This window comes from Peromyscus maniculatus, chromosome 2, assembly GCF_049852395.1.
Source record: "Peromyscus maniculatus bairdii isolate BWxNUB_F1_BW_parent chromosome 2, HU_Pman_BW_mat_3.1, whole genome shotgun sequence".
In the NCBI taxonomy this organism is placed as follows: Eukaryota; Metazoa; Chordata; class Mammalia; order Rodentia; family Cricetidae; genus Peromyscus; species Peromyscus maniculatus.
Window position 1 is genome coordinate 124,030,448 of NC_134853.1, and position 26,045 is coordinate 124,056,492.

The window sequence follows — 26,045 nt, forward strand, 5'->3', positions numbered from 1 at the left end:
CATCAATCAGTAATCAAGAAAGTGCCGTACACACACCTACGGGCCAGTCTGATGGATGCAGTTGAGGTTCCCTCTTCCCAGGTGACTCTAGTTTAATGTCAAGATGATGAAAACGAACCAGCTCAGTCCTGTAGTCCTCTGATCACATGAGCTGGCCACTGCTTGTCTTGCTCCTAGGTTTTCTGGGGTCTAGTCATTTCGCGCCAGCTTGTCTTCTTCTTATAGACCCCCACCCCCACCCCCCGGTTGTGGATTTCTCTGTTCCAGACATCACTTCCCCAAAGAGGCTTTTTCTGGCCCCTCAGTGTCAAATAGCCTGTCTCCCACGCAGTCATGCTCCCTCTTCCAACCAGATTGATCTTGTTTCCTGTTGATTGATTGTCTTCTACCGAGGAATATGTGGCCCCTGTTCTCTGTGGTCTCCCTGGTGGCTCCCACAGCTTCTGAGATACCTAGTGAATATTTACATGGCCCTAGGATCTATAATAATAGAAAAAAATAGCTAAAATAGGACATTCTGCTGTAGAAATGATTAATGCTTGCAGTGCTTAGATGCTATTAGCTATAGGAAATTATGGTCAGTAATGAGAAAAAAGATGCTCCTAAGAACTGGCAATGTAGGAATATCATTGTGCAAGGCAGTCTAGCTTTTGCTTTTCTCCATACATTGTTAGGTTAGCAGACTCTTCAAAGTTCTGCTTGATGAACCTGTGTGTCTGTGTGGGTGAGGCCCTGCTCCTCCTCACCTTTTGACACTTACTAATAAAAAGTGGTTTGCAAGAGCTTTGATAATGTTTTTTCTTCTTCTTTTTTATTATTAAGACATTTTCTATTCATTTTATATACCAACCACAGATCCCCTTCTCCTCCCTCCTCCCGCACCCCAGCCTCTCCCCAACCCTCCCCCCACTCCCACCTCCTCCAAGGCAAGGTCTCCCATAGGGAGCCAGCAGAACCTGGTACATTTATGCACCAGGATGGATCCCGATCCCACCGTCAGGCCCCCCCACCAAAAAAAAGTTCAAGCTAAACAACTGTCTCGCCTATCTAGAGGGCCTAGTCCAGTATCGTGGGGGCTCCACAGCTATTGGTCCACAGGTCCTGGGTTTCCACTAGTTTGGCTGGCCATCTCTGTATGTTTTCCCATCATGATCTTGATGTCCCTTGCTCATAGAATCCCTCCTCTCTCTCATTGTCTGGACCCCCAGAGCTTGGCCTGGTGCCCGGCCATGGATCTCTGCATCTACCTTCATCAGCCACTGGATGAAGGCTCTATGATGACAGTTGGGGTTTTCACCAATCTGATTACCGGAGTAGATCAGTTCAGGCACCCTTCCCCCTACTGCTAGTAGTCTAAGGTGGGGTCATCCTTGTGGACTCCTGGGAACCTCCCCAGCACCCTGTCTCTCCCTATTCCCACGATGTCTTCATCTACCATGGTATCTCTTTCCTTGCTCTCCCACTCTGTCCCTGTTCCAGCTCAAATATCTCGTTCCCTTATGTGCTCACCCCCATCCAGTTGGGAATCTTTAAAGCAGTTGCTTTTGCACTCACATTCAGTTTTCCTCAGGATTCTCGGAGCTGTATATTCTTGCTATTGGATTATCTTTCTATTTTCTCATACATTGTAGACTCTCCATAATATTTTATAGCATTTATTAAAATGATTATTCATAGTTTAAAATTCAGTCTGCATTTATGAAGTGCCTCTTTTATGCAATGCATAGAGTCGGACAGAAAATAAAGGCAGTGGAAGGCATATTCTAGGTGCACATGGGGAAAATCCTCACTTTTGAAGAAATTTGAAGATTTATTTAATATGATAAGTTTGAATTTATAAAAGGGAAAAGATATTAGCACACCAAATTGCAATAAAACATGTAGAAAGAAAGCAAAAAAAAATCTAGAAAATGTTTTACTGAGATATTAAGTAAATCTTTCTATTCAGAAGATTTTGCATGTAATATAATTTTTCTTGAGAGGAAGTGGAATGCAGCAATCCATACATGAGGAAACAGTGACAGGAAATCTTTATGAAGAATATAGTTTTTCTGGCAATTAAAGAAACAGGACAAACATATCCAAAGTTCATCTGCTCAGTAGAAAGATCATTCAGAGAAGCATGTGGTACAAAATTAGCATAAAAAGCATACTAGACAAAAGCAAAAATTTCAACCTTTTTATTTCCAAGCCAACTTTACTTTTTTAAAAAAGGTAATAGATTTTTTTTTATTTTTAGTAAATTTTGTATATATAAAAGAATTATTTGAGACAGGGTCTCATGTATCCCAGGCTGGCCTCAAACTTATTCTGTAGCTGAAGATAACCCTAAAATTTTGATCTTTCTGAGTCCGCCTCCTAAGTGACGCAGTTATAGGCATTTGCCTCCATGCCCGGTTTATTCATGATGTTATACCTTCTGTAGGTTTGGACATGTGGTATGGCATGTACCCAACCTATAGTACACTGAGTTTTGTTTTTTTCTCTGCCCCTAAACATCCCATGCCTGCTTCTCGTTCTTTCTCCCTGTCCTCTACAGAGTTAAGTGGTTTGGGGGCTGGTTATGGGTAGCAGCACTCCGTGACTGCCCTCTGCTCCAGCAGTGACTCAGTGACTCTCTGTGCTGTTAACATGCTGTTTTGGGTTTTCCCAGCTTATGTAAATCACATGCTTTGTTGCTGTTTCCTAACGTTCCAGTTTTAAGCCTTCTATTTATCTTCCACCACAGAGAACTAGATTAAACTCTCTTTCCAGCACTGTCACAACCCATACACACACACACACACACACACACACACACACACACACACACACGCTGCTCTCTTCTTCCCCAAATGATTAAATTGTGATTTGGGTTGATTCAAGATTTGGTATTTTAAACTATAAACATCAGTTACAACCGAGTTACACAGTGCGTTATAATTGCTCTTCCTTTTCCCACAACATTTTATTCTCCCTAGAGTTAAAAATTGTTGTGATTTTGATTTTCTGCTCCTTCTCTGTCATTAGCATCTATTCCACCCTAGAAGGTCACAGCTGTGAGCAACTTTGTTGTTGTTGGTTTTCTTCAGTGGGTTCAGTCATGGACATTCTATTATTTTTCTTGGGTTGAAAAAAAAATCTCTTATAGAATCTTCAGAGCCTTGTCAATCTGATGTTCTCAGGATCTTCGAAGGTGATGAAACCATTGGTTCTCTTAGAGACTTGTTTACCTCACCATGTGGCTGTTGTTTCACATGCAGCTGCTGCTTTAAAAAGGATGGTTACTGGATCAAATCATGGAAAGCGATAGCAAACGTACTCGTGGTTCTTCTTTGTTATACTTGAGTCGACCTCTATTTAAACATGCAGACACGTTCTCTTACTTTTGATTGTCTTGTGCAGACCATGTGAAGAACTGCATTGTATTCTTCTTTGTAGGCTCTCAAACTTCGGGAGGTCTGTAATTGCCCACCACTCTCTGGACCAGACCCTCGGCTGCTGTTCAAGCTTACCGTGAAGCGTTTTCTTGAAGACTCAGAGAAAGAGGATCTAAACACCACTGTTAAGAAACAGAAAATGGATGTTCTCCCCATTCAGAAACAGGAACAGATACCACTGACATACATAGTTGAGAAAAGAACTACAGGTTGAACTGAAATGTGTGAGACTTGGGGTATGAAGAATATAGTGATTTTCATCATTTTTATGTGACTCCTAAAAATGATGTTTTAAATGAAAAAAAAAATTGGATATTCAAGGTCAAGACATGTCTATTACAGATATCTGAATTTTTCTAGATTTGTATCTTTCATAAAATATTATTGTATTTTAATCTATTTTGAAATACTTCCAATGAGGAAAACATCACAGAATAAATTTATATTATCATCCATACCTGCTTTAGATTTGGAAGTCAGGCCCCTAGTGGATGCATACTTTGAGGGTAGTAATTATTATCAAGAACTTCCTGCCTACAGTGGGTTTTGAAGTCTGGGCAGTTATTAAATTCTTAACTGACTGTCTGGAGGTGATGGTCTGCACTGGGTGGTGGGGGTGTGTGGAAAAGGGAAGAATTCTCAAGGGAAATACCCCCAGGTGGATGTTAGAGGCCATTTCTATTTAGAGGCACAAGAAGTGCTGTTTGTGAGTCAGGTGACCAAGTGAGCCGTACAGTGTGTGTGGGGAGAGGTGTAGGCATACTGTGATGATGTGGGGATTTGGAGGTCCCCAGAGGACACTGCTGTGTTCCCACTGAGGTCGATACCCAGAGAGGCAGGAGTGAGTGCTCCCTCATTCTTCTTGCTGGCCAATGGCCAGGTGTTGTGGGAGGACATAGAGGAAGGTGCTCCAGGAACATCCCTGGTGAAGCCTGAAGTTGATGACCATGTTGTGTAGGGGTGGAAATAAGTTTTAAAACATGAGTTATTTAGGCAGTTTTATTTATACTCTCAAATTGGTAGCCTTAGGTTTTATCTTTTAGTGGGGTGGTTTTCTTGAAACACATTGTCTTAGTTAGGGTTTCTATTGCTGTGAAGAGACACCATGACCACGGCAACTCTTATAAAGGAAAACATTTAATGGGGTGCCAGCTTACTGTTCTGAGGTTCTGTCTGTTATCATCATGGTAGGACGTGGCAGCATGCAGGCACACATGGTGCTGGAGAAATTGATGAGAGTCCTACATCTTTCAGGCAACAGGAAATGGTCTGACTGTCACACTGAGTGAAGCTTGAGACCTCAAAGCTTGCACCCACGGTGACCCACTTCCTCCAATAAGGCTCTTAATAGTGCCACTCTCTTTGGGGGCCATTTTCTTTCAAACCACCACACACATTCAATAGATACTTCGTTGGGGAATTAAAAGTGAAAGAAAATTCTTTTTATGAGGAGTTACTGCTATCTAGGAGCTGAGCCTTTAAAAGGTTTGTTTTATTTTTACTTAAGCATACAAGTGAGGAGTATATGCAAGTGCATGTGATGCCCAAGGAGGCCAGAAAGGGTGCCAGATCCTAGAGCTGGGGTTACAGGTGGTGATGAGCACCTGACATGGGTTCCGAGAACTGAACCTGGGTCATCTGAAGGAGCAGGAAGTGTTCTTAACTCTAAGACATCTCTTCTAGCCCTTGAGCAAAGCCCTTTTTATTTCAGTTATTACACAATCTTATGAGGTAAGTTTTATTTTCATTTTATGTTTATAAATGGGCTCGGAGAGGCTTAATAATGTGCCCAGTGTCTCTTACCTAGAAAGAACAAAATTATATCTCTAGTTTCCGGTTTGCTCATTTGCACAACTCTCACGTACCAAAGACAAAGCTATAAAAAGACAAGGAACAAATTGCATTCTCGATTATCTGCTCGCTTCAATACAGGTGAACTTCAAAGAATTATCAAATCAGAGAAGTCTGTAAGTATAAAAGCACCGTGTTGTCTGCAGGGTGGCTTTCTAAGTCTTCTTAGATCCTTGTGTCAGTCTTCATGAGAAACTTGGGGTAAGGTAGAGTGGCAGAGCAGGTCCCCCGCCCCCAAAGCTTGTGAAATCTCACTTGGGATGTATCTTGATGCTCAGACAAAATGCCTACTTGTCAGGAAGACAAGTTTGAGCCTGTTTATGTTTTTCTGGTCCTGCTGTCTTGTTTATAAAGTATTTCTTGATCTGCACACAAAACTGCAGTTGTAAGGGGAGTGTCACAGTAGCTGTTATCCATGTTGGCATCCTTTATGCTCCTGGTGACTGGTTTTGTAAGCAGCACCCCGTAATGTGTAAAGACGTTTGGAGAATGTCACCCACAGGTAAACAGCAAGGCTTTGACTTCTGTGGAGAGTTCCTAAGAAAATAGTGTACTGCAGTCCTTACTCTTCTTTTTTCTTCTGTCTCTCTGGCAAAGCTAATCCTATTGTTCAGATGTCTTAGAAACTGCATGCAAGTTGACACTGTGTCAGAAAGAGCATGGATAAATTAATGACAATGTCTTTTAGTAAACATAAAAGTTTTTTTTCTTTTTATTCTTTCTTTTTTTTTCTTTTTGGTTTTTTGAGACAGGGTTTCTCTGTGAAACAGTCCTGGCTGTCCTAGAACTCACTATGTAGACCAGGTTGGCCTCGAACTCACAGAGATCCACCTGCCTCTGCCTCCCGAGTGGTGGTATTAAAGGTGTGTGCCACCGCCCTGCTGATACAAAAGTTTTTTAACTGTGGAATCAAGTAGAGAAATTTTGGATTTCACCTCAGGATGTTCTGGAGTCTCTTAGGAGAAATTAAATAGTGGTTAATGGTAAGATCCATTCAAATTCTTTTTTTTTTTGCCTCAAAAGGTGACATTTATTTATTTATTTATTTATTTATTTATTTATTTAGAAAACCAAAACCAACCAAACAAAAACAAAAACAAGCTGTCCATCCCTTGGCTCCCTTCCCTCCCCTCTCCAGATGTTCCTCAGCCCCCTAGGACTGAACCCTGGCTAGGGCCAGGTAGCAGGACAGCCCCTCACATAAGGTCACCAACATTGAGGGGCATCTCTTCAATGGAGGTGTTGTGGAATGTCTCAATTTCTCGAAGAGTCCTTTTGTTTCTCTGTTACCATGTTAATAGCCACACCTTTACAGCTAAGGTGACCACCATGACCAATTCTGTGGATGTAGTTTTCCCTGTTGGTGGAAAGGTCGTAAATGATGACTAGGGAGACCTGCTGTACATCAATGCCTCTGACCAACAGGTCAGTGGTAATTAATACTCTGCTAGAACCAGACCAGAACTTCCTCATGATCACATCTCGTTCCTTTTGGTCCATATTTCCATGCATGGCAGAATAGTGAAATCCTGGGCATGTATCTTCTCAGTGAGCCAATCCACCTTCCTTCTGGTATTGATAAAGATTACTGCCTGGGTGATAGTCAGGGTTTCATACAAGTCACACAATGTGTCAAGCTTCCACTCCCTCCAGGGCCAATTCTTCCTTCTTGACAAGGATCCGAAGGGGGTCTCTCGTGAACTTCTTGGTCACTTCAAGGACATCAGAGGGCATTGTAGCAGACAACAAAACTACCTGTGTGTTACTGTTAAGCTTTTGGAATATATCATACATTTGGTCCTTGAACCCACGACTTAACATTTCATCTGTTTCATCCAGTACAAATATCTTGATGTATTTGGGGGACAGGTATCTCCAGTTAAGCATATCAAATACCCAGCCGCGGGTGCCCATGATGATATGGGGAGCTTCTATTTGCATCTTCACCTCAGCATGGACATTGGTGCCCCCAATACAGGCGTGACAAGAGGCACCCATGTAGTATCCTAATGCCATGACCACTTTTTGTATTCTGTAGCCCAGGCTGGCCTGGAACTCAGAGATCCGCCTGCCTCTGCCTCCTGAGTGCTGAGGTTAAAGACATGTGCCACCACTGCCTGGCAGCATCTGGATTTTATGTGCCCTAGGCATGAAACAGCTTTGGCCACCAAGTCAGGCATCAAGCTAGGATGAACAAAGGACTGTCATCTGCTCTGCTCCTGACTGATATAAGAGCAACACCACCAACAAGGTGTCTCTTTGCCCATTGCCAGGGGTTCCATCCAAGTTCTTTTCCTTTGAATAGAGCATACAGATGTTGGGCAGTTAGCTCAGCTGTTAGGATTATGACAACAATAGATCCAAGGTACAAATTTAATTTAATTTCTCCTCTAATCTAGATCTACATATTTGCCATTTTATGTTTGACCCTAATAGTGCTTGGAACATTATAGGCATTCAGTTAATATTTTATTTCCATTATATGATCAATATAAATAATTTGTTCAAAGATTATTTTTAGAAGAGAAGGAACTATACTTGGTGAAAATTTTATTTGATACCCGTTAAGCACCTGTGGGTTCCAAGAAATTTTCGAATCCTCATTCTTCTTTGGTAAATGAGCATAGTAAACCCTCAGATTCTGGTGCAGTTATTCCATGAGAGATACACATAGGGCATTCTGCATAGTCTAGAGTTCTGAGCACAATACAATTCACACCGCTTTGATGGGTGCTTTCTTTGTGCTAAGTGTAGTGCTAAAAGCACTATTGGACTTCACTGCACTCTTGTGTAAGGTAGATAAATATCATCCCCATTTCCATTGTAAATCAAGAAACTAAAGTTTAGAAGGATAATGAAAACTTGTTTGGATTAATCTGTTAAAAGATAAGGGACAATTTTTTCTAGTAAGAACAGACAGAGAAACTGAAACTCTATCAATAAAATGTATTGTCTTACCTAATAAAATTCCCCAGAAGATACTAGTTAGGGATACAGTTTAATACAGAACATCATGATGTCATCAAAGAAGTAGCTCATTTTCTTCAGTTTTTTTTTCCAGCTTTGGCTTCACTCTTCTTTGATATCTAAATGGCTGCCAGCAACTCCCAAGGCTACATGCCTCATTCATCCAAATGTGAGGAGTGACTGTCCATACAGCCATTGAAACACACTTTCAACACTAACTGCTTCCTGAAGCAGTTGCCATGGTAGCAGCTGGGATTTTCCTGATTGCCTTGGACCTCATGCATAGCATCCATCATTGTGACTGAGAATGGGTGCAGTTTCCAGCACCCAAACAGAATCATATCACAGGTTTGGAGGGATGCAGACACAGCACATCCAGATTGGTCAGTGAGTAGCAAGCCTAGAATTGAACTCCACTGTGTTTGATCTCCTTCAGCAGGCAAGGAAACAAACCAGTTCTTTAAAAAGTTGGCCTGAAATGCTTAATCTAAGCAAAGATAATGTAGACTAAATTTCACGTTGCTGTAATAGTAAGTTTGCATTTGTATGCTTGGTATGCTTGCTTAACTGTGTAGGACTGTTTTGATCTGAACCTATGAGATTGAAGGATAAATGGTGTTTTGCCATAGGGAAGAAAAAAAGCTTAGAGGAACTAGGTAAGTTATCTGAGTGGGGTCTTCCAGTAGAGAGCTGAACTGGTTGGAACTAAGGGCTACTAATATGTAAGCCAGAGTTCTTCCCGCAAAACCGCATTTTTGTGAGGAGCAGGCAGGCACTGCTCCATCTTTTATCTAGAATCCCAAACTGGAAGCTAGGAAGCAGTGTGTGTCCACTGCTTGTGCGTTGATGGCGTAACTGTGAGTGCAGCCCTCATTTTCTGATTCCAAAGTGTGATTCTCATCCATGTCCCGCCACTTCTCTTGGGGGATCTCCTAGAGCCTGAGAAGCTGGGAAGTGTGCTTCCGTTCACCCTCGCGTTTGGATGTCAGGGCCGACACTTCTCCCTTATTTAGAGGCATTCATTTTACGGGTCTATAAAGGGTGGGAGAGAAAAAGCTCTCCTATGCTTGTTTATACCTGTGGAAGGTAAAGTCCTCGCTACTCACCTTCTAACGTGTTTATTGGAGCCTAGAGAGTTCTTTAGTAGTGGTGAGAAACATCTCTCATTTATTTCTGGGCAGAAATCCTGAGGGTTCTATCTGTGGATACTTTTCTCCTTGTGTCACAGTTTTTGGGATATCTTGATGCCTAACCAGGGTCTCTCAGTGGTCTCTTTGTTTAGGAGTGGAGACTAGTGAGGGGCATGCAGTGTGGTGTGGTTTCTATGATGTCATCAGCTACCAACTAGGGGACTGAAAAGATAGTGGGTTAAGGGCTGCTGAGCAGGCGTGGGAACCTGAGTTCAGATTTCCACACCCACAACAAGTGGTAGTCACAGTGACCTGTCTGTAACCCCAGCATTGGGAGTAGAGATACGTGGGTCCCTGTAGCTCATTGGGTAGCTAGCATAGTCAGGCAGGGAAAGATAACGTCTGAAAAAAAATTGGGGTGGAGAGGATGATACTCGCCATTGACCTCTGGCCTCCATGCACACATGCATAGACCGATGCATGTATATTATATGCACACACACAGATACACCACAGGCATATACCCTTTTCCACAAGACCAGCCAGGGCCTCTGATTATTGTAGGTCTGAAGTGTTACCCAAATCCTAGCCAGAAGAACATATATTTGTGATTTTAATTTACTTGGGTAGCCTACTTACGTGAGAGAAAAATGTACAGCTTTTAAGTAGGCTCTTGGAAATGTTGAGCCTTGCTGGCATATTTCTGCCTCCATCTTCATTCAGGCTGCACTAGTTGAAAATCAGGTCTGCTTCCCCCACCTCCAGAATTCACAAACTATAATACAATTAACGTGGATTAATTGTAACCAGTAGATCAAAAGTATAACTGTGTTTTGTAGGGTAGAGATGACAGGTTATCTAGTCAAGGATTCTGTTGTTCCATTTTTAAGATATATTTTCTAAAGTAACTTGCTTTTGCACAGACACAAATTGGGTTTAGTTTTTCCCACAATGAGTTCCTTTTGATGTCACTGTAGAGAATCAAGTGCAAAAATCACTGGTTGTATTTTCCTTTTGGAGAGAGGGGCCATTAACATTTGCCCTGCCCTGTTCCCAGGGCCCTGGTGACTTTCAAATGTAACAACATTCGTTGGCTTTATACAACATTCGGAAATGTGGATTGGCACGTGGTGCTTCTTTCTTTGTTTGTTTTGTTCTACTATTTGATATGGAATTTCACTCTATAAATTCTTCTCCAAGCTAGCAGGGCTGGAATCAGTGAACATGGGCCCAGTGCCTCACCCTCATCCTTTTGGAATGATTCTTGGGTATGTTCCTGTGAGTCACTAGATCAGCCCATAGGGCTGAGCTCCAGTGGGCCACAGCTTTACTTCCCATATATCCGTTACAGCTTGTTCTCTTTCCTCTGTCTCACCCTCCCCTCCCATCCCAAGTGTCTCCTGGGTTCAACTGAATTACCTAGAGTCTGTCTGTCCCACCCTCATGCTCATGTCTGTCTTAAGGCCATGCTTTTGGGGAACCCAAACTATGAAGTTAGCTACCAAATGTCATCAAGTGCCTGCAATAACCTTCAACTCTTGGGTTGTTTTGAGAAAGTAACAAGTCAGTTCCTCAACAGAAATATGACTGTTTTTTTTTTTTTTTTAGACATTGTATACACATTGTTTTTTTGCCTCTTCATAGTTCCACTTCTAGTGTGCTAGGATGGGGCTCTCCCCATGAGCTGTATTTGCAGCAGGTGCCACTTCTAATAAGACACAGGACAATCTTTTGTAGTGTCCAGAGTGGCCACCAGTATGATCAAGGATACTAGCTACTCTTTTGGGTCACATAACCTCAAGAGCAGTATGTTTGCATCTGTTATCCATGATCCATATGGTCCAGAGTGACCCTAGCATCCACTGTAAAGTAAGAATTTTGATTTGGAAATCATAGTTCATGTATCCGTCAGGTGATGTTTATATGCATGGGGCAGTTCGTCTGAGAGCAGTTAACCTAACAGCCAGAACAGGTTGCAGGTAACACTCAGTGGTCTGACCTTATCCAAAACACAGGAGTCTGTTGGGAGTTGAAATGTGAGAGGAATACAGGATAGGGGATGCCTGGCTTGAGGAAGCCTTCTCAGTAGCCCTCAAACACTTTGATGAGGGCCTTGGGGTTAGATTGTCTTAGAAATTGGGTCATTTGGGAACAATAAAATGAAGTTACTAACAATATGAGCAACAATGAAAAAGGAATAATGGCCCCACCAGTCATCACTGAGACTCCTTCATGAGCAAGTCTGGAAAGCACTGGACATGCATGAGCTGACTTGATACCTGGCTCAGTTCTCCCAGGTGATTAGGATTATCTCACTTCATGAACAAGAAATCTGGAACCCAGAGGGTCTAAGGGACTTGACCCTGACCTCCTTGTCAAGGCTCCCTTGACCCTCTGGGCTCCTGATACCCAGGTGTTGTTGATAGATTGGCTCTTCATTGTTCATTAGTGTGATATACAAAAGCATGTTTGGAATCATATGGACATCATTAGTCTGTGACCTCTCTTACCTGGGATGGCTTCTGTCCTACCAAACATTCTATGGCACCAGTCCCCTGGAGCATGCGAGGGGGCAGGGCTTTATGCAGGCAAGTGCCTGGCACAGAGCTCACAATCATTATTAATTGCCCCCTTTCCTTCTCACCAATGGCTTATGCTCTACTTACATTCAAAGATGATTTACAGAAGAAAGTTTGGGGCCAAATCCTAAGAGATTGCTTCTTGTCAGATACCTTAAATAGGTATCTGAGAGTCTTTTGTATAAGGAAACTCACTTCAAGAGAAAGATGTGAAATAGCCTGGTCAATAGTTTTTGTTTCCCTCTCCAGATAGCACTAAGTAATAACTGGCCTATCCCTATCCTGTTTCCGTATTCTCTGCTGCTGGAATCTCTCTGAACTGTTTCCAGTAGCGCGGCAGAGCTAGAGATCGCTCCTGAGCCCAACCTTGGTAATACCAGAAAGACAAGTAGAGTTCTCATGGCCAAGTTCAAGTCTTCTTGTTAACCAGGATGTTGATGACTTTATTCATGTCATTTGCTTTTCTCATTGCTAAAGGGAATTTAAGAAAGACAGATTTAGTTTGGCTCACTAACGTGATTTGAGGCTACAATTTATCATAGTGGGGAAGTCATGGGGGCAGGAGTGTGAGGCCGCTGCTCACATTGCCTCTATAGTTAGGAAGCAGAGAGAGATGAAGGTTGGTATACAGCTCAAGGTTCCCTTTGTATTCAGTCTGAGACCCCAAACCATGGAGTTCTGCTCTACAACAGAAGGTGAGTCTTCTATCCTCAGTTAAACCTTTCTAGGCACACATCCATTTGTGTGTTTGAATAGTGTTTTCATGTCCCATTAGATTGACAATCAGGATTGATCATATGAAATGTCTAAAACATGTTGGTGACAAAAATAATACAAAATTCAGAATAACATTATGTTTGGGCCACTGATACCAAGGATAGAGGTGATTATTTAGAGAAGATGTGAATACAGATGACACCAAAGGACTGCCTTTCTTCTCTCCATAACTGAAGCTAGTGCCACACAAATTCTGCACTGTGAACCTCCTCAGGGTATCACTCATCCAGACTGTGATGTGAATAACACCCTATGGAGTTATACAGCAAGACAACCTCATCCACGGTACCTTTTCATAACATCACTGTGGTAGGAATAAGTATGGCCCCCATAAGACTCATGTGCTGTGGATATCGTTCTATATAAATAAAACACTGATGGCCAGTGACCAGGCAAGAAGTAGGTTGCCAGGCAGGAAGTAGGTGGGACAAGGAGAGAGGAGAATTCTGGGAAGCGGAAGGCTGAGGAGAGACACTGCAGCCACTGCCAGGACAAGCAGCATGTAGAGACTCTGGTAAGCCACCAGCCACGTGGCAAGGTATAGATTTATAAAAATGGGTTAATTTAAGATAAAAGAACAGTTAGCAAGAAGCCTGCCATGGCCATACAGTTTATAAGTGATATAAGCGTCTGAGTGATTATTTTATAAGTGGATTGTGGGACTGTGGGGCTTGGGGAACCTGGAGAGAAGCCCTCCAGCAACACTCATGTGTTTGAATGCTTGACCATAGGGAGTGGCACTATTAGGAGATGTGGCCTTATTGGAGGAAGTATGTCACTGTGGAGGCAAGCTACATCCAGTTTGGAAGACAATTCATTTCTGTTGCCTGCAGATCAAAATGTAGAACTCTCAGCTTCCTCTCCAACACCATGTCTGCCTGCATGCTGCCTTGCTTCCCATCATGACAATAATGGATGAAACCTTTGAAACTGTAAGCCAGCCCAAATTACATGTTTTCCTTTATAAGAGTTGCCATGGTCATAGTGTCTCTTCACAGTAATAGAAACCCTAACTAAGACAATCACAATGGGTGAACAGAAATTCACCCTGGTTTCCTTCTATTAACATTTATAATAGTAGGCAAGGGTAATAATTAACATGAGATGAAATGTGTCTGGGACCTTCCTCAACCTGTACATATTCAGTTTTATATACTAGTCAACAGCCGTTCTTGCTCTTTTCCAGCAAACTGCACGTTCAGTGGCAGTGTATCTTGCCCAAGAGAATGAATCATGAGCTTAGTGCTCTTTACCAGCCAGTAACTGATCTAGAGGCAATGAGTGGCCAGATCTGCCAATCAGAAATAAAGCAAAGGAAATACTTTGCAGGGGCAGTAAGTGTTTTTTTTTTTCTTTCTTCACTCTTAAGAGAAGCTATGGACAAGGCTCTTTGCTAGGAGTCTAACTAAGCCTGAAGATCTTGTTTGTATCCATGTGTTCGTTCTATGAGATGCTGCCCCAACATCACTGAGTGTCTGAGCTGGCACTTCTTCTGTTGTAAGTATCTCACAGAATGAAATGTTTAATATTTTCATTATTTATGCTGCTGTTATTTGATTATTCTCTCCCTTGCACCAAGGAGTATTTGTACGGATGAGCTAATGTTCACAGTTTCATTACACAAATGAGGAAACCAGGGCTTAAGAAAAGTTAATCAGTTGACACACATCATACACTAGTAGGTGAGAAGGCTTCAAAGCAGGTCTGTCTGAGCCTCTGGTCTTCCTGCTACTGTTCTGCTAGAGGCAGTCCATGGTCCAGGAATTATAAACCAGGGACACTGTACTGGCCAAGCAAATAAAACATCTCCACATGGGGCAGCTTGATTGAGTGGGGGAGTTCTCAGTTATTGGAACTGTCTGAGTAAAGACAAGCCTACCATCTGTCAGGGTTGCTAGAGAAGAGACTCGGGCTCCAAAGGCAAAGGAAATAAAGATAGCCCATGACTGAGAGGCAAACACTCCATAAATGTGTGCTGGAATGGAGCCAAATGAGCTCAAAGAAGAGAAGAAAATGAAGTTGCTGTCTTAGTTACTGCTCAATTGCTGTGAAGAGACACCATGACCAAGGAAACTTATAAAAGAAAGCATTTAATTGGGGCCTTGCTTACAGTTTTGAAGGGCGAGTCCATGACCATTATAGCAGGGAGCATGACAGCAGACATGCAGGCCTGGTGCTGGAGCAATGGCTGAGAGCATAAATCTTAGCCACAGGCAGCAGGCAGAGAGAGAGAGAGAGAGAGAGAGAGAGAGAGAGAGAGAGAGAGAGAGCGCCATGAGCCTGGCATGGGCTTTTGAACCCTTAAAGCCCACCCCCCGTGACACACCTCCTCCACTAAGGCCATATCTCCTAATCCTTCCTAAACAATCTACCAACTGGGAACCACACATTTAATTATATGAGCCTATGGGCCTTCTCATTTAAACCACCACAGCTACAGACTGGGCAAACCAGAGTTTCAGTATGATGACACAGTGTTTCAGGCTTCTGTTTGAGGACATGGGTCTGATGTCTCTGCTCCTGGACCACAAAGGGCATTGGCATCTTGAATGTAAGCTTCAGGGCTGGGTCTCCATTAAAGTGCCAGATCAGCTACTTCTTTGCTACAGACCTTGGCTTCTCCCTTTGTCAAATGGGAAGATGGCCTTGATGTACTTTCCAGGTCCACTGTGAAGAGTAAATGGGATGGTGGCATACTTCAAAGCTATGTGTTGATGACCTACTATGTACCTTAGCTTTGTGCTCACACAGTGTGAACTGGAGAATACTCCCCAAATTAAAAATACTATGTAGTCTTTGTTTAAAAACATTTCCAAGTCCTCTTCCCTTCTACTCCAGCAAAGGGACAAGGATTAAGGGGGAAAAAAACTCCATAGGACTCCATTTATCTATTTTGAAATAAATTGAACTCTTATCTAGGAAAGTAGAAGAAATGGTTCCAATGGACAGACTTTCCAGCAAGACAAATCCCCCAATGGCCTCTCTCTGCCACTGCTCAATAATGGTGTTTGCTATAAATCAGAGAGCTTCTTTATCAAGTGCCTTGGAAGCACTTGGGACCGATTTAGTCCCGGAGCGAGATTAATCACAAATGCTACTTTAGCAAGAGTGATGGGTGTGAATGAGAAGGTTTGGTGATTCACCCGTTGTGATAGCTGGAGTTTACAGAACCAAAGCTTTAACTTTTTAGGTATTTCTTAGCTTGAGAAAAACGATTGCTTCCAAGAGTAGAGTCCTTTATCCTTAACAATGGCTTAGTGCAATGGGAAGCAACTGATGTTTTTGAAAGCACCTACTGTGTGTGACAGGCTCTTTCAATTCCCACAGAACTTCTATGAGGTAGGTTTGACTCCCTTTGCCTTGCATATGGAGAAAAGTGAGGCCTCAGCAGAGAAATGAGTTGTCCAGGTTGTGTAGTGGCTAAGTGACTGAGACAATGAAATGAAATGCAGACCTGTTTGACTTCAATGCTTTACCACAGAGTCTCTAGAGTTGACCATAGATCCTTGGCAGCAGAACTGAATGTAGATATCAAGAAATGAATGGAAGTAGATTGTTGTGGTATTGATCCTAGAGCTGATAACTTACATATTTCATTATGACTCAAATTTTCTCCAACTTGTCATCATCTTAAAAAATATAGAGAATGAATGAATGAACCATTGAAGAAGAGCTCCCCAGGGAGAGTAATTTTCACTTTCTTCTCTGCTTACATACAGTATGGCAGTCATGAAACAACATGATAAGGTCACTCTTCAGGAGGCCCCCCTGTGGGCCTATGACCGATGAATACCCCATTGGCCACAGTTTTGATCCTCTGCAGTACTTTTCCTGGGTAGCTTCCAGCCAGAAGCAGGACAGGGGTTTTGAGCAATATTCTGTAGTGAAAGGTAGTTTACCTGTATACTTTCCATTGCCTTGGCTGAGACTCTAATAGAGCTGTGGCAGTCAAAAGCTCCTTCTAGTCTGTTCTCCTTCCTTCCTACTTTTCTACCATTCATGTCAGGCCCACAACTTTATCTGAAGCTCTTCATTATTTAAAAGAGTTTCTCCCAAAGATTTCTTGCAACCCAATTCCATCTTGGTATCTTCATCTTGAAAGATGCTAAAGGACACACATAACGGTTCTGTTACCCAAAGTGATCTTTATCATCAGGAGGGCAGACCACATAAAGATATAGCGGAGAATGAATAAATTTTAGATTAATGCAAATACATCTCAAGGACAAAATGTTGAGCAATAACCAAGGTGCAGTATGTCAAACTTATATGAAGTTCTAAACAAGTTAATTCAGTGTATCAGCTGTAAACACATACACACGTAATAAAAGTACAGAAACACTGGGGAAAATAAACACCAAATTCAGCAGAGAGATTACCACTGAGTAGAGAAAAAAAGGTAAAATGTTTGGTAAAGTTATATGATTGGTACACAATTGCTCATTGTACCTCTGCTTTTTAATGTGCCTAAAGTTTTTCAGAATAAAAAAATTATCATATTAAGTCACATACAACAAATTACTTCTGGTGAAAAAAACGATGAAATGATTTGAAGTTGGATACGTTTTAGAACATTGTGAATCTATGTTGTCACACCCCAGCCCTTGAGTCTTTATCTACTGTGTGCTTTACTGCACCCAGTAGCAATCACTTGTTTTTATAATTGTTTCTTTTTGTTGTATGCTAATAAATTTTGCCTGAAGATTAGAGGACAGAGCTAGCCACAGAGTTAGTCACAGGGATCAGGCAGTGGTGGCACACACCTTTAATCCCAGCATTTGAGATCTCATGCCTTTGCTACCAGTATTTGGGAAGCACACACGCCATTAATCCCAGCACTAGGAAGGTTGAGATAGGAAGTGAAATGGCTGGGCGGAGAAAGGCATATAAGGTAGGAGGAGACAGGAGTTCAGGCCCTTTTGGCTGAGGACTCAGAGGCATTCAGTCTGTGGATTCCTGGAGACAGGATCTTCCCTTATGGCCTGAGGATTTGGTAGTGGTGAGAAGTTTCTCTAGTGGTTTGTTCCTTTGTCTCTCTGATCTCTCTGCATTTACCCCAATATCTGGCTCCGGGTTCTTATTATAAGACCATTTAGGATTTGTGCAACAGTTTCTACTCTCTTTCCCCTCTCTCTGACCCCAGTTGGAGCATGAGCTCTACAAAAGAAGACTGTCTTCATTTCTGAATCCTTGGTGGCTATGGTGGCAGCAGAACAGCCATGTGTGCCTATTGTGGCTTTAATTATTGGCAGTGAGAGATGGACTGGGCAGAAAGATGGAAGGCAGAGCATAAGTCAAGTCGCTATTTTCCCAGAAGAGCCAGGAAGAAAGAGGCTCTGTCCTTTAGTGCTACACATTTGAGTGATGGGTCCCCTGTGTGTGGCTGAGGCCAGGATAGAATGACTGACATCTGTGAGTTCCTGGTTCTGTGTCAGTTACTATAAAAAAATATTACGAATGATTTTTCTGTTAAAACACCTGCAAAGTAACTTAAGACTTGGGCACTGTCCTTCTTTTTTTCACCATTATTTAAATTGATACTCAGCAAATCTGCGAGCAGCCAGAGCCGCTGACCCACTGATTGCCAGAACCAGGGTCACAGGAAGTTCTCTGCTGATACACTGTATCCAGGGACAGGGCTACTCAGCTGCTTACCAGTGTGCCGATTTACTCAAGGCTTCTTCCATCCCAAGGCTCCCTGAATCAGTCACTAGAGCACTGTGATAAAACATACAGCTTAAGACCCAACCTCAAAGATGCCCTAGCTGGCTAGAGGTGCAGGTTCAGAAGTGGGTGTCAGTGCATTTGATGAGGTGCCATCGTCTCCTTGGCTGAATTTAGAATCACCTAGGAGATGCCTCTGGGCATGGCTGGAACATGTTTTCAGAGACGTTAACTGAAGCGGGAAGACTGATCCTGAGTGTGATCAGCACAAGCACACGGGTTGGGATCCCAGACTAAGTGGAGAAAAGGAGGAAGCAAGCTGGACACCAGCATCCACTTTGGTCTGGTTCTTGATGGTGGACACAATGTGACCAGCTGAGACCAACCACCCACCACCTCCCTGTAGCTGGAGCTATCTCCAGTCCTGCCTGGGGCCGCAGCCACTCAGACTCAAATAAACACACAGACACTTATATTATTTAAACTGTTTCGCCTAATGGCTCAGGCTCCTTGCTATTTAGTTCTTATATCTTAAATTAACCCATTTCTATAAATCTATACCTTGCCATGTGGCTCATGGCTTATCAGTACTTTACATCCTGCTTCTCATGGTGGCTACTGGCAGCATCTCCTGACTCAGCCTTTCTGTTTCCAGTATTCTCTTCTCTGCTTGTCCTGCCTATACTTCCTGCCTGGCTACTGGCCAATCAACATTTTGTTTATCAATCAATCAGAGCAACACATTCACAGCATCCCCAGCACCTCCCTCTCCAGCTGTTTCTGTCTTCCAGTCAGGGCCAACTGACCTTTCTTAAATTTGAACCAAAGTCAGACATTTTCCCTTACAGTCTCTATCAGGTATTTTGTCACGGCAATTAGAAAAGTAATGAATACAGAAACTGTGGTACTAAGGACTGAGGCTCTTGCCACGATAAACCTGACCATGTGCCCACAGGCCTTTGGAACTGATTTGTAGGAGGTATACGGAAGAGTTGATAGTTGTGGACTAGATATGGGTTAGATGCTGTAAGCAGAGATTAGTGGGTTAGTGGGAATACCAGAATGCTGAGCGAAATGCGGAGAGCAGGGTTCTATCTCACGAGGTTTCAGAGTGGAACAAGGATGCTATTAAGAACCTGATCAGAGGTCATTCGTGTTACATTCAGACAAAGAATAGCTACATTCTGCCCATGTTCTAAAATTTTGAGTGAAGCTCAGTTCAGTTGGAACAGACTACCTTGTTTCAAGGGGGACATTTCAATTCAGGCTGTTTTGTGGTTATTGCTATGGCACTTACTGAGGTTGTAAATGAGAATCCAAAGCAGGAAGCTAGGGAATATGTACAGTTTGGTGGAGAAAGGAGTGTGAGCAGGGTTAATGCTACAGTCAAGGAAGGTCCAGACAAAGCATCTGTGCTTGTCAGAAAGATTAGTGCAATTGAAGAGAAACTTTGTACTCTGCTAGGAAGACAACAAAGGTACCCCACCCATCAAAGACTTCAGCTTTTAAAAATAAAGTTAATTCAAAAGGAGGGAGACTGAACTGAGAATGTCACTGAAAAAGTTCCCCATTGGAAAACAACTGCGTAGGGAAGTTCCTTCCTAGGTCCAGCCATTGAGGTGTATAAAGACCATTGTAGTTGTGGTAAATGGGGTCCCAATATCGTCTCATGATGGTATCAGAACTGGGCACTGCTGTCTGCATGGTACTAGTTTTCCAGGCATGCAAAATCCAAGAATTAGGGAGTCATGGAGACATGTAAAAAGACTCTAGAAAGCCCCGGGGCCGCCCAGTGTGACAGGGTTGTATTTCCTGTAAGGAGGCCCCAAAAACCTATTGTCTAAATCTGTGAAGGTGAAGCTTATGTTGCAATGGAGTCTCCAGGGTATTGGAAATGTAGGACCATGAGATACTCACTGGGGAAGGGAACAGGCACACAGTGGAGCCAGGCCAAGAGCGGCTGTTTGTGCTATAGGTGGCGGTAATGGAGGGAGGGGGCTACCGAAGGCTGTTCAAGCCCAGATGATACCACCAAGAGCCCAGACACCAGACACGGAGCTTTCCTGAAAGCTGTTTGCTCTATTGGGTTTTTTCTTTGACCTTGTATTTCTTGCTAACTCCCATACTCCTCCTTCTTGGACTGGCAAGGTTTGTTCTGTGTTATCATGTGTGGGAAGTATGTAACGTTTACTACTTTTCATGTTTCTATGACAGTACCCAAGACAAGCAACTTAAGGAAAAAATGGGTCTATTAGGGCTCACGATTTAAGGCACAGCTCATCATGGTCTATGTATTAGTTTTTTTGTATCGTTGCTGTGATAAAATCCCCATTGAAGAGCATCTTATGGAAGGAAGGTTTTGCTTTAACTCATGGTTGGTTGGAAGTTACCATCTATCATGGCAGGGAAGGTAGGAGCTGGAGGGGCTGATCACAATGAACCCACAGAAACAGAGAGATGAAGGCTGCTACTCGATTCCTTTTCTCTTTTTAATTTAGTCCAAGACCCTCGTTAATGAAATGGTGGGTGGTCCCTATTTAGGGTGTATCTTTGCACTTCAGTAAATCCAGTGTAGAAAACTTACAGGCATGCCCTGAAGCTTGCTTCCTGATGACTCTAGATCCTGTCATTATGACAGTCATTGTGAGCCATCACAGGTCTACTTGTCAACTTGAAACCCAATACAGTTTAAAGCCACAACCCTCCACACCCCGTCGACAAAGGCTCACAGTCATCTCTTATTATAAAATGGGATCAGTCCAACATCAAAGTCCCTAATGTCTTTTAACATTTTCAGACTTCTTTAAAAGTCCAAAATCTAAGTCACATCTGAGACTCAAGGCAATCCTTTAACTGTGAGCTCCTATAAAATATAAAATATACTACATGTTATGAATTATTGCACAGGTATGGGGGGGACCCCCCCAAGGGTATCCTGCATGTGCAGGGCAACATGCTGGGCAGATGCAGTGGTGGGCTGGGCAGATGCATGCCATGTGGGCATGCTGGCGGTGGTGGCCACCAGTAATTCACAACCCAGACACTGCATCCATGTGGAGAGTTTATTATAATAGAGAGATGAAGGACAGAGATAATAGGAAAGAGAGAGACATAGAGAGGAGAGAGAGAGAGAGAGAGAGAGAGAGAGAGAGAGAGAGAGAGAGAGAGAGAGAGAGAGAACGAACCTTGTGGAAGGAAAAGCAAAAGAGAGGGAGAGAGAGGAAGGGGAGGAGTTTTTCCTTAGAATGAAGCTTTTATGTCAGGACGCAGGGTGGCGCCAAGGGGTGGGATTTCAAGGGGTGGATCAGAATATTAGCACTACAGTTTACAATGGTACACAATTACCATTCCCATTCCACAAATGAAGAAGAGGGCACAGCAAGGAATGATCAGACCAGAGCAAGACCAAAAACCCTGCAGGGAAATGCCAAATCGTCCAGCTTCGTGTCTGGCATCAGGCCCATCACGGACTCATCGGAGCCTCAAAGGGCCTGGGAAGCCTTGCTTCTTGAGCTCTGCCATCCACAGGTCACATCGCTTCCCTCTTGGGCTGGTTCCTTTCTGCGCCTATCGTTTTCTCCAGCCGATGTCCCATAGTCTTGGCATCTCTAACATTCTGGGGTCTCCACTGCAACTCAGGCTTCACTTTCACAGCTTTATTCCACATCTTCTTGGAGCTTCCTTGAAGAAACCCCAATCCTGCCATAGGTTGCCTGGCTTTATCAGCTCTCTGGAACTGTGAGGCAAGCCTCCATGACTCCCCACATCTTGCAACTTGGATGCCTATAAAACCAGAACCATGTGGCCAAGACTGCCAAGTTCTTCGGACAACTTGGGTAGAAGCCTTGCCCCACATTTCCCTTGGGCCACACTTACAGCAGCCTCTGTGTTGCTGCCCCCGAGAAAGCACTTCACAGGCTGTTGCTTTCCAGGAGCAAGAGAACCTTCAATGGTGTTCTTGGTTCCAGCTCTCTCCTGACCAGTGAATTCACATTTTCACAAGTCAGGGCCTTTGATTGGTGGACACTTTCTATATTGTACCAGTGCAGAGCAGGAAGGCTGACTTTAATACCTGTGGCTTTTTTTAAAATTTTATTTTATTTTACAATACCATTCAGTTCTACATATCAGCCATGGGTTCCCCTATTCTCCCCCTCCCACCCCCTCCCCTTACCCCCAGCCTACCCCCCATTCCCACCTCCTCCAGGGCAAAGCCTCCCCCGAGGACTGTGATCAACCTGGTAGACTCAGTCCAGGTAGGCCCAGTCCCTTCCTCCCAGACTGAGTACCTGTGGCTTTTTTTTTCCAGCACCCTCCTTCACTGCAACTTTAAACTTTAACCTGCCTCCAGCTGTAAAATTGTTCATTGTCTTTTCCTCATCAAACTGTACCTAAAAAATATCATTTGTCCCATTGGCTTCCATCTCTCACCTAGACCTTCATAAGAGCAATGAGCAATAGCCTGACCCAGCCCAAATGTTGTCTTGTCTTGAAATTTCCTCTGACAAACACATTAGTCCATTCATTTATTTAAATTTCATCTGCACTCAGGTGCAGGACAGACAGAGAGACCCACAGTAGGCTGAGTGCCCAGAGCTCTGAGGAGGAAGATTCCATGACAAGATTTTTCCTTTTTCCCTATTTTTCTTTTTTATTAAATTAAATTTTATTTTAGGGGAAAGTTGCAAGGGCAGAGGGTGGATGTGAAGGGATGGGAAATGAATGGGACTGAGATGCATAATGTGAAAGGCACAAAGAATAAATAAAAAGAAAGTAAAAAAAAAAAAAAAACCATCTGCACTCAGTTCTCAGGACAGGAGCAGAATACAGCCAGATTATTTGCCTGGCTATAACCTGAGTATGACTTCTAGCCCAGTTCCCAGTAGAGTCCTTCTTTCCTTCTGAAACCCATGAGCTGAGCCTATGCTATCCACACTCTCCTTCCGAACTTGCCCTAGGATGGCCCAGCAAGCTCTGGTTATAGATGCACACACTCTTCCTGGAGCCAGTTCCTTAGGTCTAAGAACTCATGGGCAGGTTTATCACAGTGGTAGCCCCACTTCTTAGTACCAACTTTATGAATTAGTTACTTACCTCATTGTTGTAATAAAAGTAGTAGATAAAAGCAATTTAGGGAAGGAAGTCACTGTTCATCATGGCAGGGGAGGCATGGGGCAGGAGTGTGAGGCAGCTGGTCACAGTGCACCCACAGAAAGGAAAGAGATGCTCAGCAACCCCTCTTCAGTCCAGGACCCTGACCCATAACATTGTATTCACATTTAGGGTGAATGTTCCCTGGTCATTAACGTAAGTTAGATAATCCTCACAGATACCCCTCAAGGCTTTTCTAATCTAGTTAATCCCTCAGATAATCCCTAGAGGTCTGCCTCTGGGCTATTCTATATCCTATCAAGTTGACAATTAATGTTAACCACAGCCAGGAAGTCACACCACTCCCGCCATAGTGAACTATAACCCTTCTTACCTAGGAGCTAAAGTAAATGATTCCTATAAGTTGTCTTCTTCTTCTTCTTCTTCTTCTTCTTCTTCTTCTTCTTCTTCTTCTTCTTCTTCTTCTTCTTCTTCTTCTTCTTCTTCTTCTTCTTTTAAATCAGGTATTGTCATAGTAACAAGAAAAGTAGGTGAAGGTTAGGGGCACAGACAAGTAGATCATCTCCCCATGTGTGGAGCCTGGGTCTCCTGAAAGAAAATTATTTCCTCTTGAGACATAGAAAGGAGCAGGGGGATGAGAAGGGGAAGGGGTGTGTGGCGGGGGAGAGGTTGTCCCTTCAAGACAGGACAGTTCTCCATGGCCTGGAGATGAGAGCAGAGAGAGGACTTCAGGTGGCAGCCGCTCTGGATGTCACTTTCTACTCTCCAGGGCCAGGATGCTGGGCTTCTGATACCCACCCTGAATATGCTTGTGCATGGACCTATGTGCCCCACCTGTATGAGTCCATGTGCTCTGATGGAATAGAATCTGAGACAAACCTATGAAGAAAATGAAGAGGAAGCCCAGAAAGGCCAGAGAATCCTGGGGTTCGTTATGCACCCCTGGCCCACCACTGAAGGAGAGAGAGGAGAGAAAAACAGTTTACTGATTGTAAACTTTGGCAAGACTGTCTTGAAGTCTAATTTAGCCAATAGTGCATGTGAGAGGATTCCTCTACCTCCTCCCCTGGCTGACAGTGGCCAGAGGCCAGCACAGTGCTGGTTCTGGTCTTGGCAGAGCAGTTTTTAAGATGGTCAGTTTTGTTTCCTGAAATTAGATATCTCAGCGGCCTGTTTACCAGACTCTCAGTTATTCATCCCTAGAGTTCAGGCTCCTCTTCCTGCCTTCTGACTAGAGAAACCTACCTGGCCAGAGAGTGTGCAGGCCAGTGGTTAGGAGTGAACCTGTGTGCAGTCCCCTGCTTGGCAGCTTATCATCTGGGTGCTTAGGGTAAGTTTCCTCGTATGGAAGCTAGGAGGATCGCACTTCCTACCACACACATTTACGAATGACTAGATGAATTAAAGAATATAATGCAGTTGATATCTAAGTGTCATTATATCTACTGTTATTTTAGTGGAACCAGTTTGACTCAGGGATCATTTCAATATATTACCTTGACATGCATCAAATTAAATAAATTAAAAAAATACCCCACAACTTTGTACTGGCTAGTTTCATGTTCTCTTGACACAAGCTAGAGTCATTTTGGAAGAAGGAACTTCAATTGAGAAAATTCACTTACCATATTGGCTTGTGGTCAAGTGTGTGGAGCATTTTCTTAATTGATGATTGATGTGAGGGGTCCCAGATCACTGTGAGCAGTGCCACCCCTGAGTTGGTGGTCCAGGGTGCCATAAGAAAGCCAGGTGGGTAAGGCATAGGGAGCAAGCCAGTGAGCAGCATTCCCTGATGGCTTTTGCTTCAGTTCCCGCCTTGAGATTCTGCCCTGTCTTCCCTGGATAATAGACTTACATGATGAAGTAAATGCGTTCCTCCCTGAAGTGCTTTTGGTCATGATGTGTATCATAGCAACAGAAAACCCAAGGAAGACCATCTTTATCCCACTCCCGTTGTTTGCCACGTATACTTAAAACACTCAGAGCAGCCTTGATTCTTCACCAAATCTTTTTGCATCCATTTTGACTGTGAGGCTTGGTTCAGGGTTCCCTGTTCCCCATAGAATGTTTTGTGATGATTTGTTTGTGGCCTGACTTTTCTTTGCAGTGGTTGTCATTGCTTCCAAAAGACAGAGTTCCTGTTGGAGTGGGCACAAAGTCCTGTTGACTGTTGCCTTGATAGTACCTGGCCTGAGGGCTTGCCCCTGCCCTGGGAAGGGCCATTCTGCAGTCTTGCAGGGTAACCACCTGAGAGGTGAGTGTGGCTGCATGCTGGCTGCTGTGCTGCATGCTGGGCTACATGCTCAGGGCTGCCCTTGCACACAGGAGGCAGTGGGCTAATTTGAATTCATACAGTGTTTCCAACAGCCCACCAGAGTAGACAACATTGGGCTGGACCTACTCAGAAGAGGGTTCATTTTGTATCTGACACAGGTTCTTGGCTGGCCAACAGCAGCTCTGCTGATTATCTCTGCTTAGGTGCTACATAAATGATTTGCTTTACTTTTTTTTTTTTTTTTTTTCTGTTCCTTCCACAAGCTTTGACA

The 26,045-nt window shown here is 43.4% G+C and overlaps 1 protein-coding gene, 1 non-coding gene and 1 pseudogene across 6 annotated transcripts in view; 1 reads left to right on the forward strand and 2 right to left on the reverse strand.

Moving 5' to 3' along the window:
• Oma1 (OMA1 zinc metallopeptidase) overlaps positions 1 to 3,874 on the forward strand; it is a 61,452-nt gene extending 57,578 nt beyond the window's left edge. For all 5 annotated transcript variants that reach the window (XM_006987191.4, XM_006987190.4, XM_076564626.1 and 2 more), the window contains exon 9: positions 3,421 to 3,874. In XM_006987191.4, the coding sequence (XP_006987253.2) occupies positions 3,421 to 3,633 (213 nt within the window). In that variant the 3' untranslated portion in view covers positions 3,634 to 3,874. The remainder of the gene's footprint in view (positions 1 to 3,420) is intronic.
• Positions 3,875 to 6,451: 2,577 nt separating this feature from the next.
• LOC102920740 (eukaryotic initiation factor 4A-I pseudogene) lies at positions 6,452 to 11,985 on the reverse strand (annotated as a pseudogene).
• On the reverse strand, positions 7,405 to 7,548 carry LOC121827765 (small nucleolar RNA SNORA48). Its single transcript, XR_006070066.2, has one exon. It is a non-coding gene; the product is annotated as a small nucleolar RNA SNORA48 (small nucleolar RNA).
• Positions 11,986 to 26,045: the final 14,060 nt, after the last annotated feature.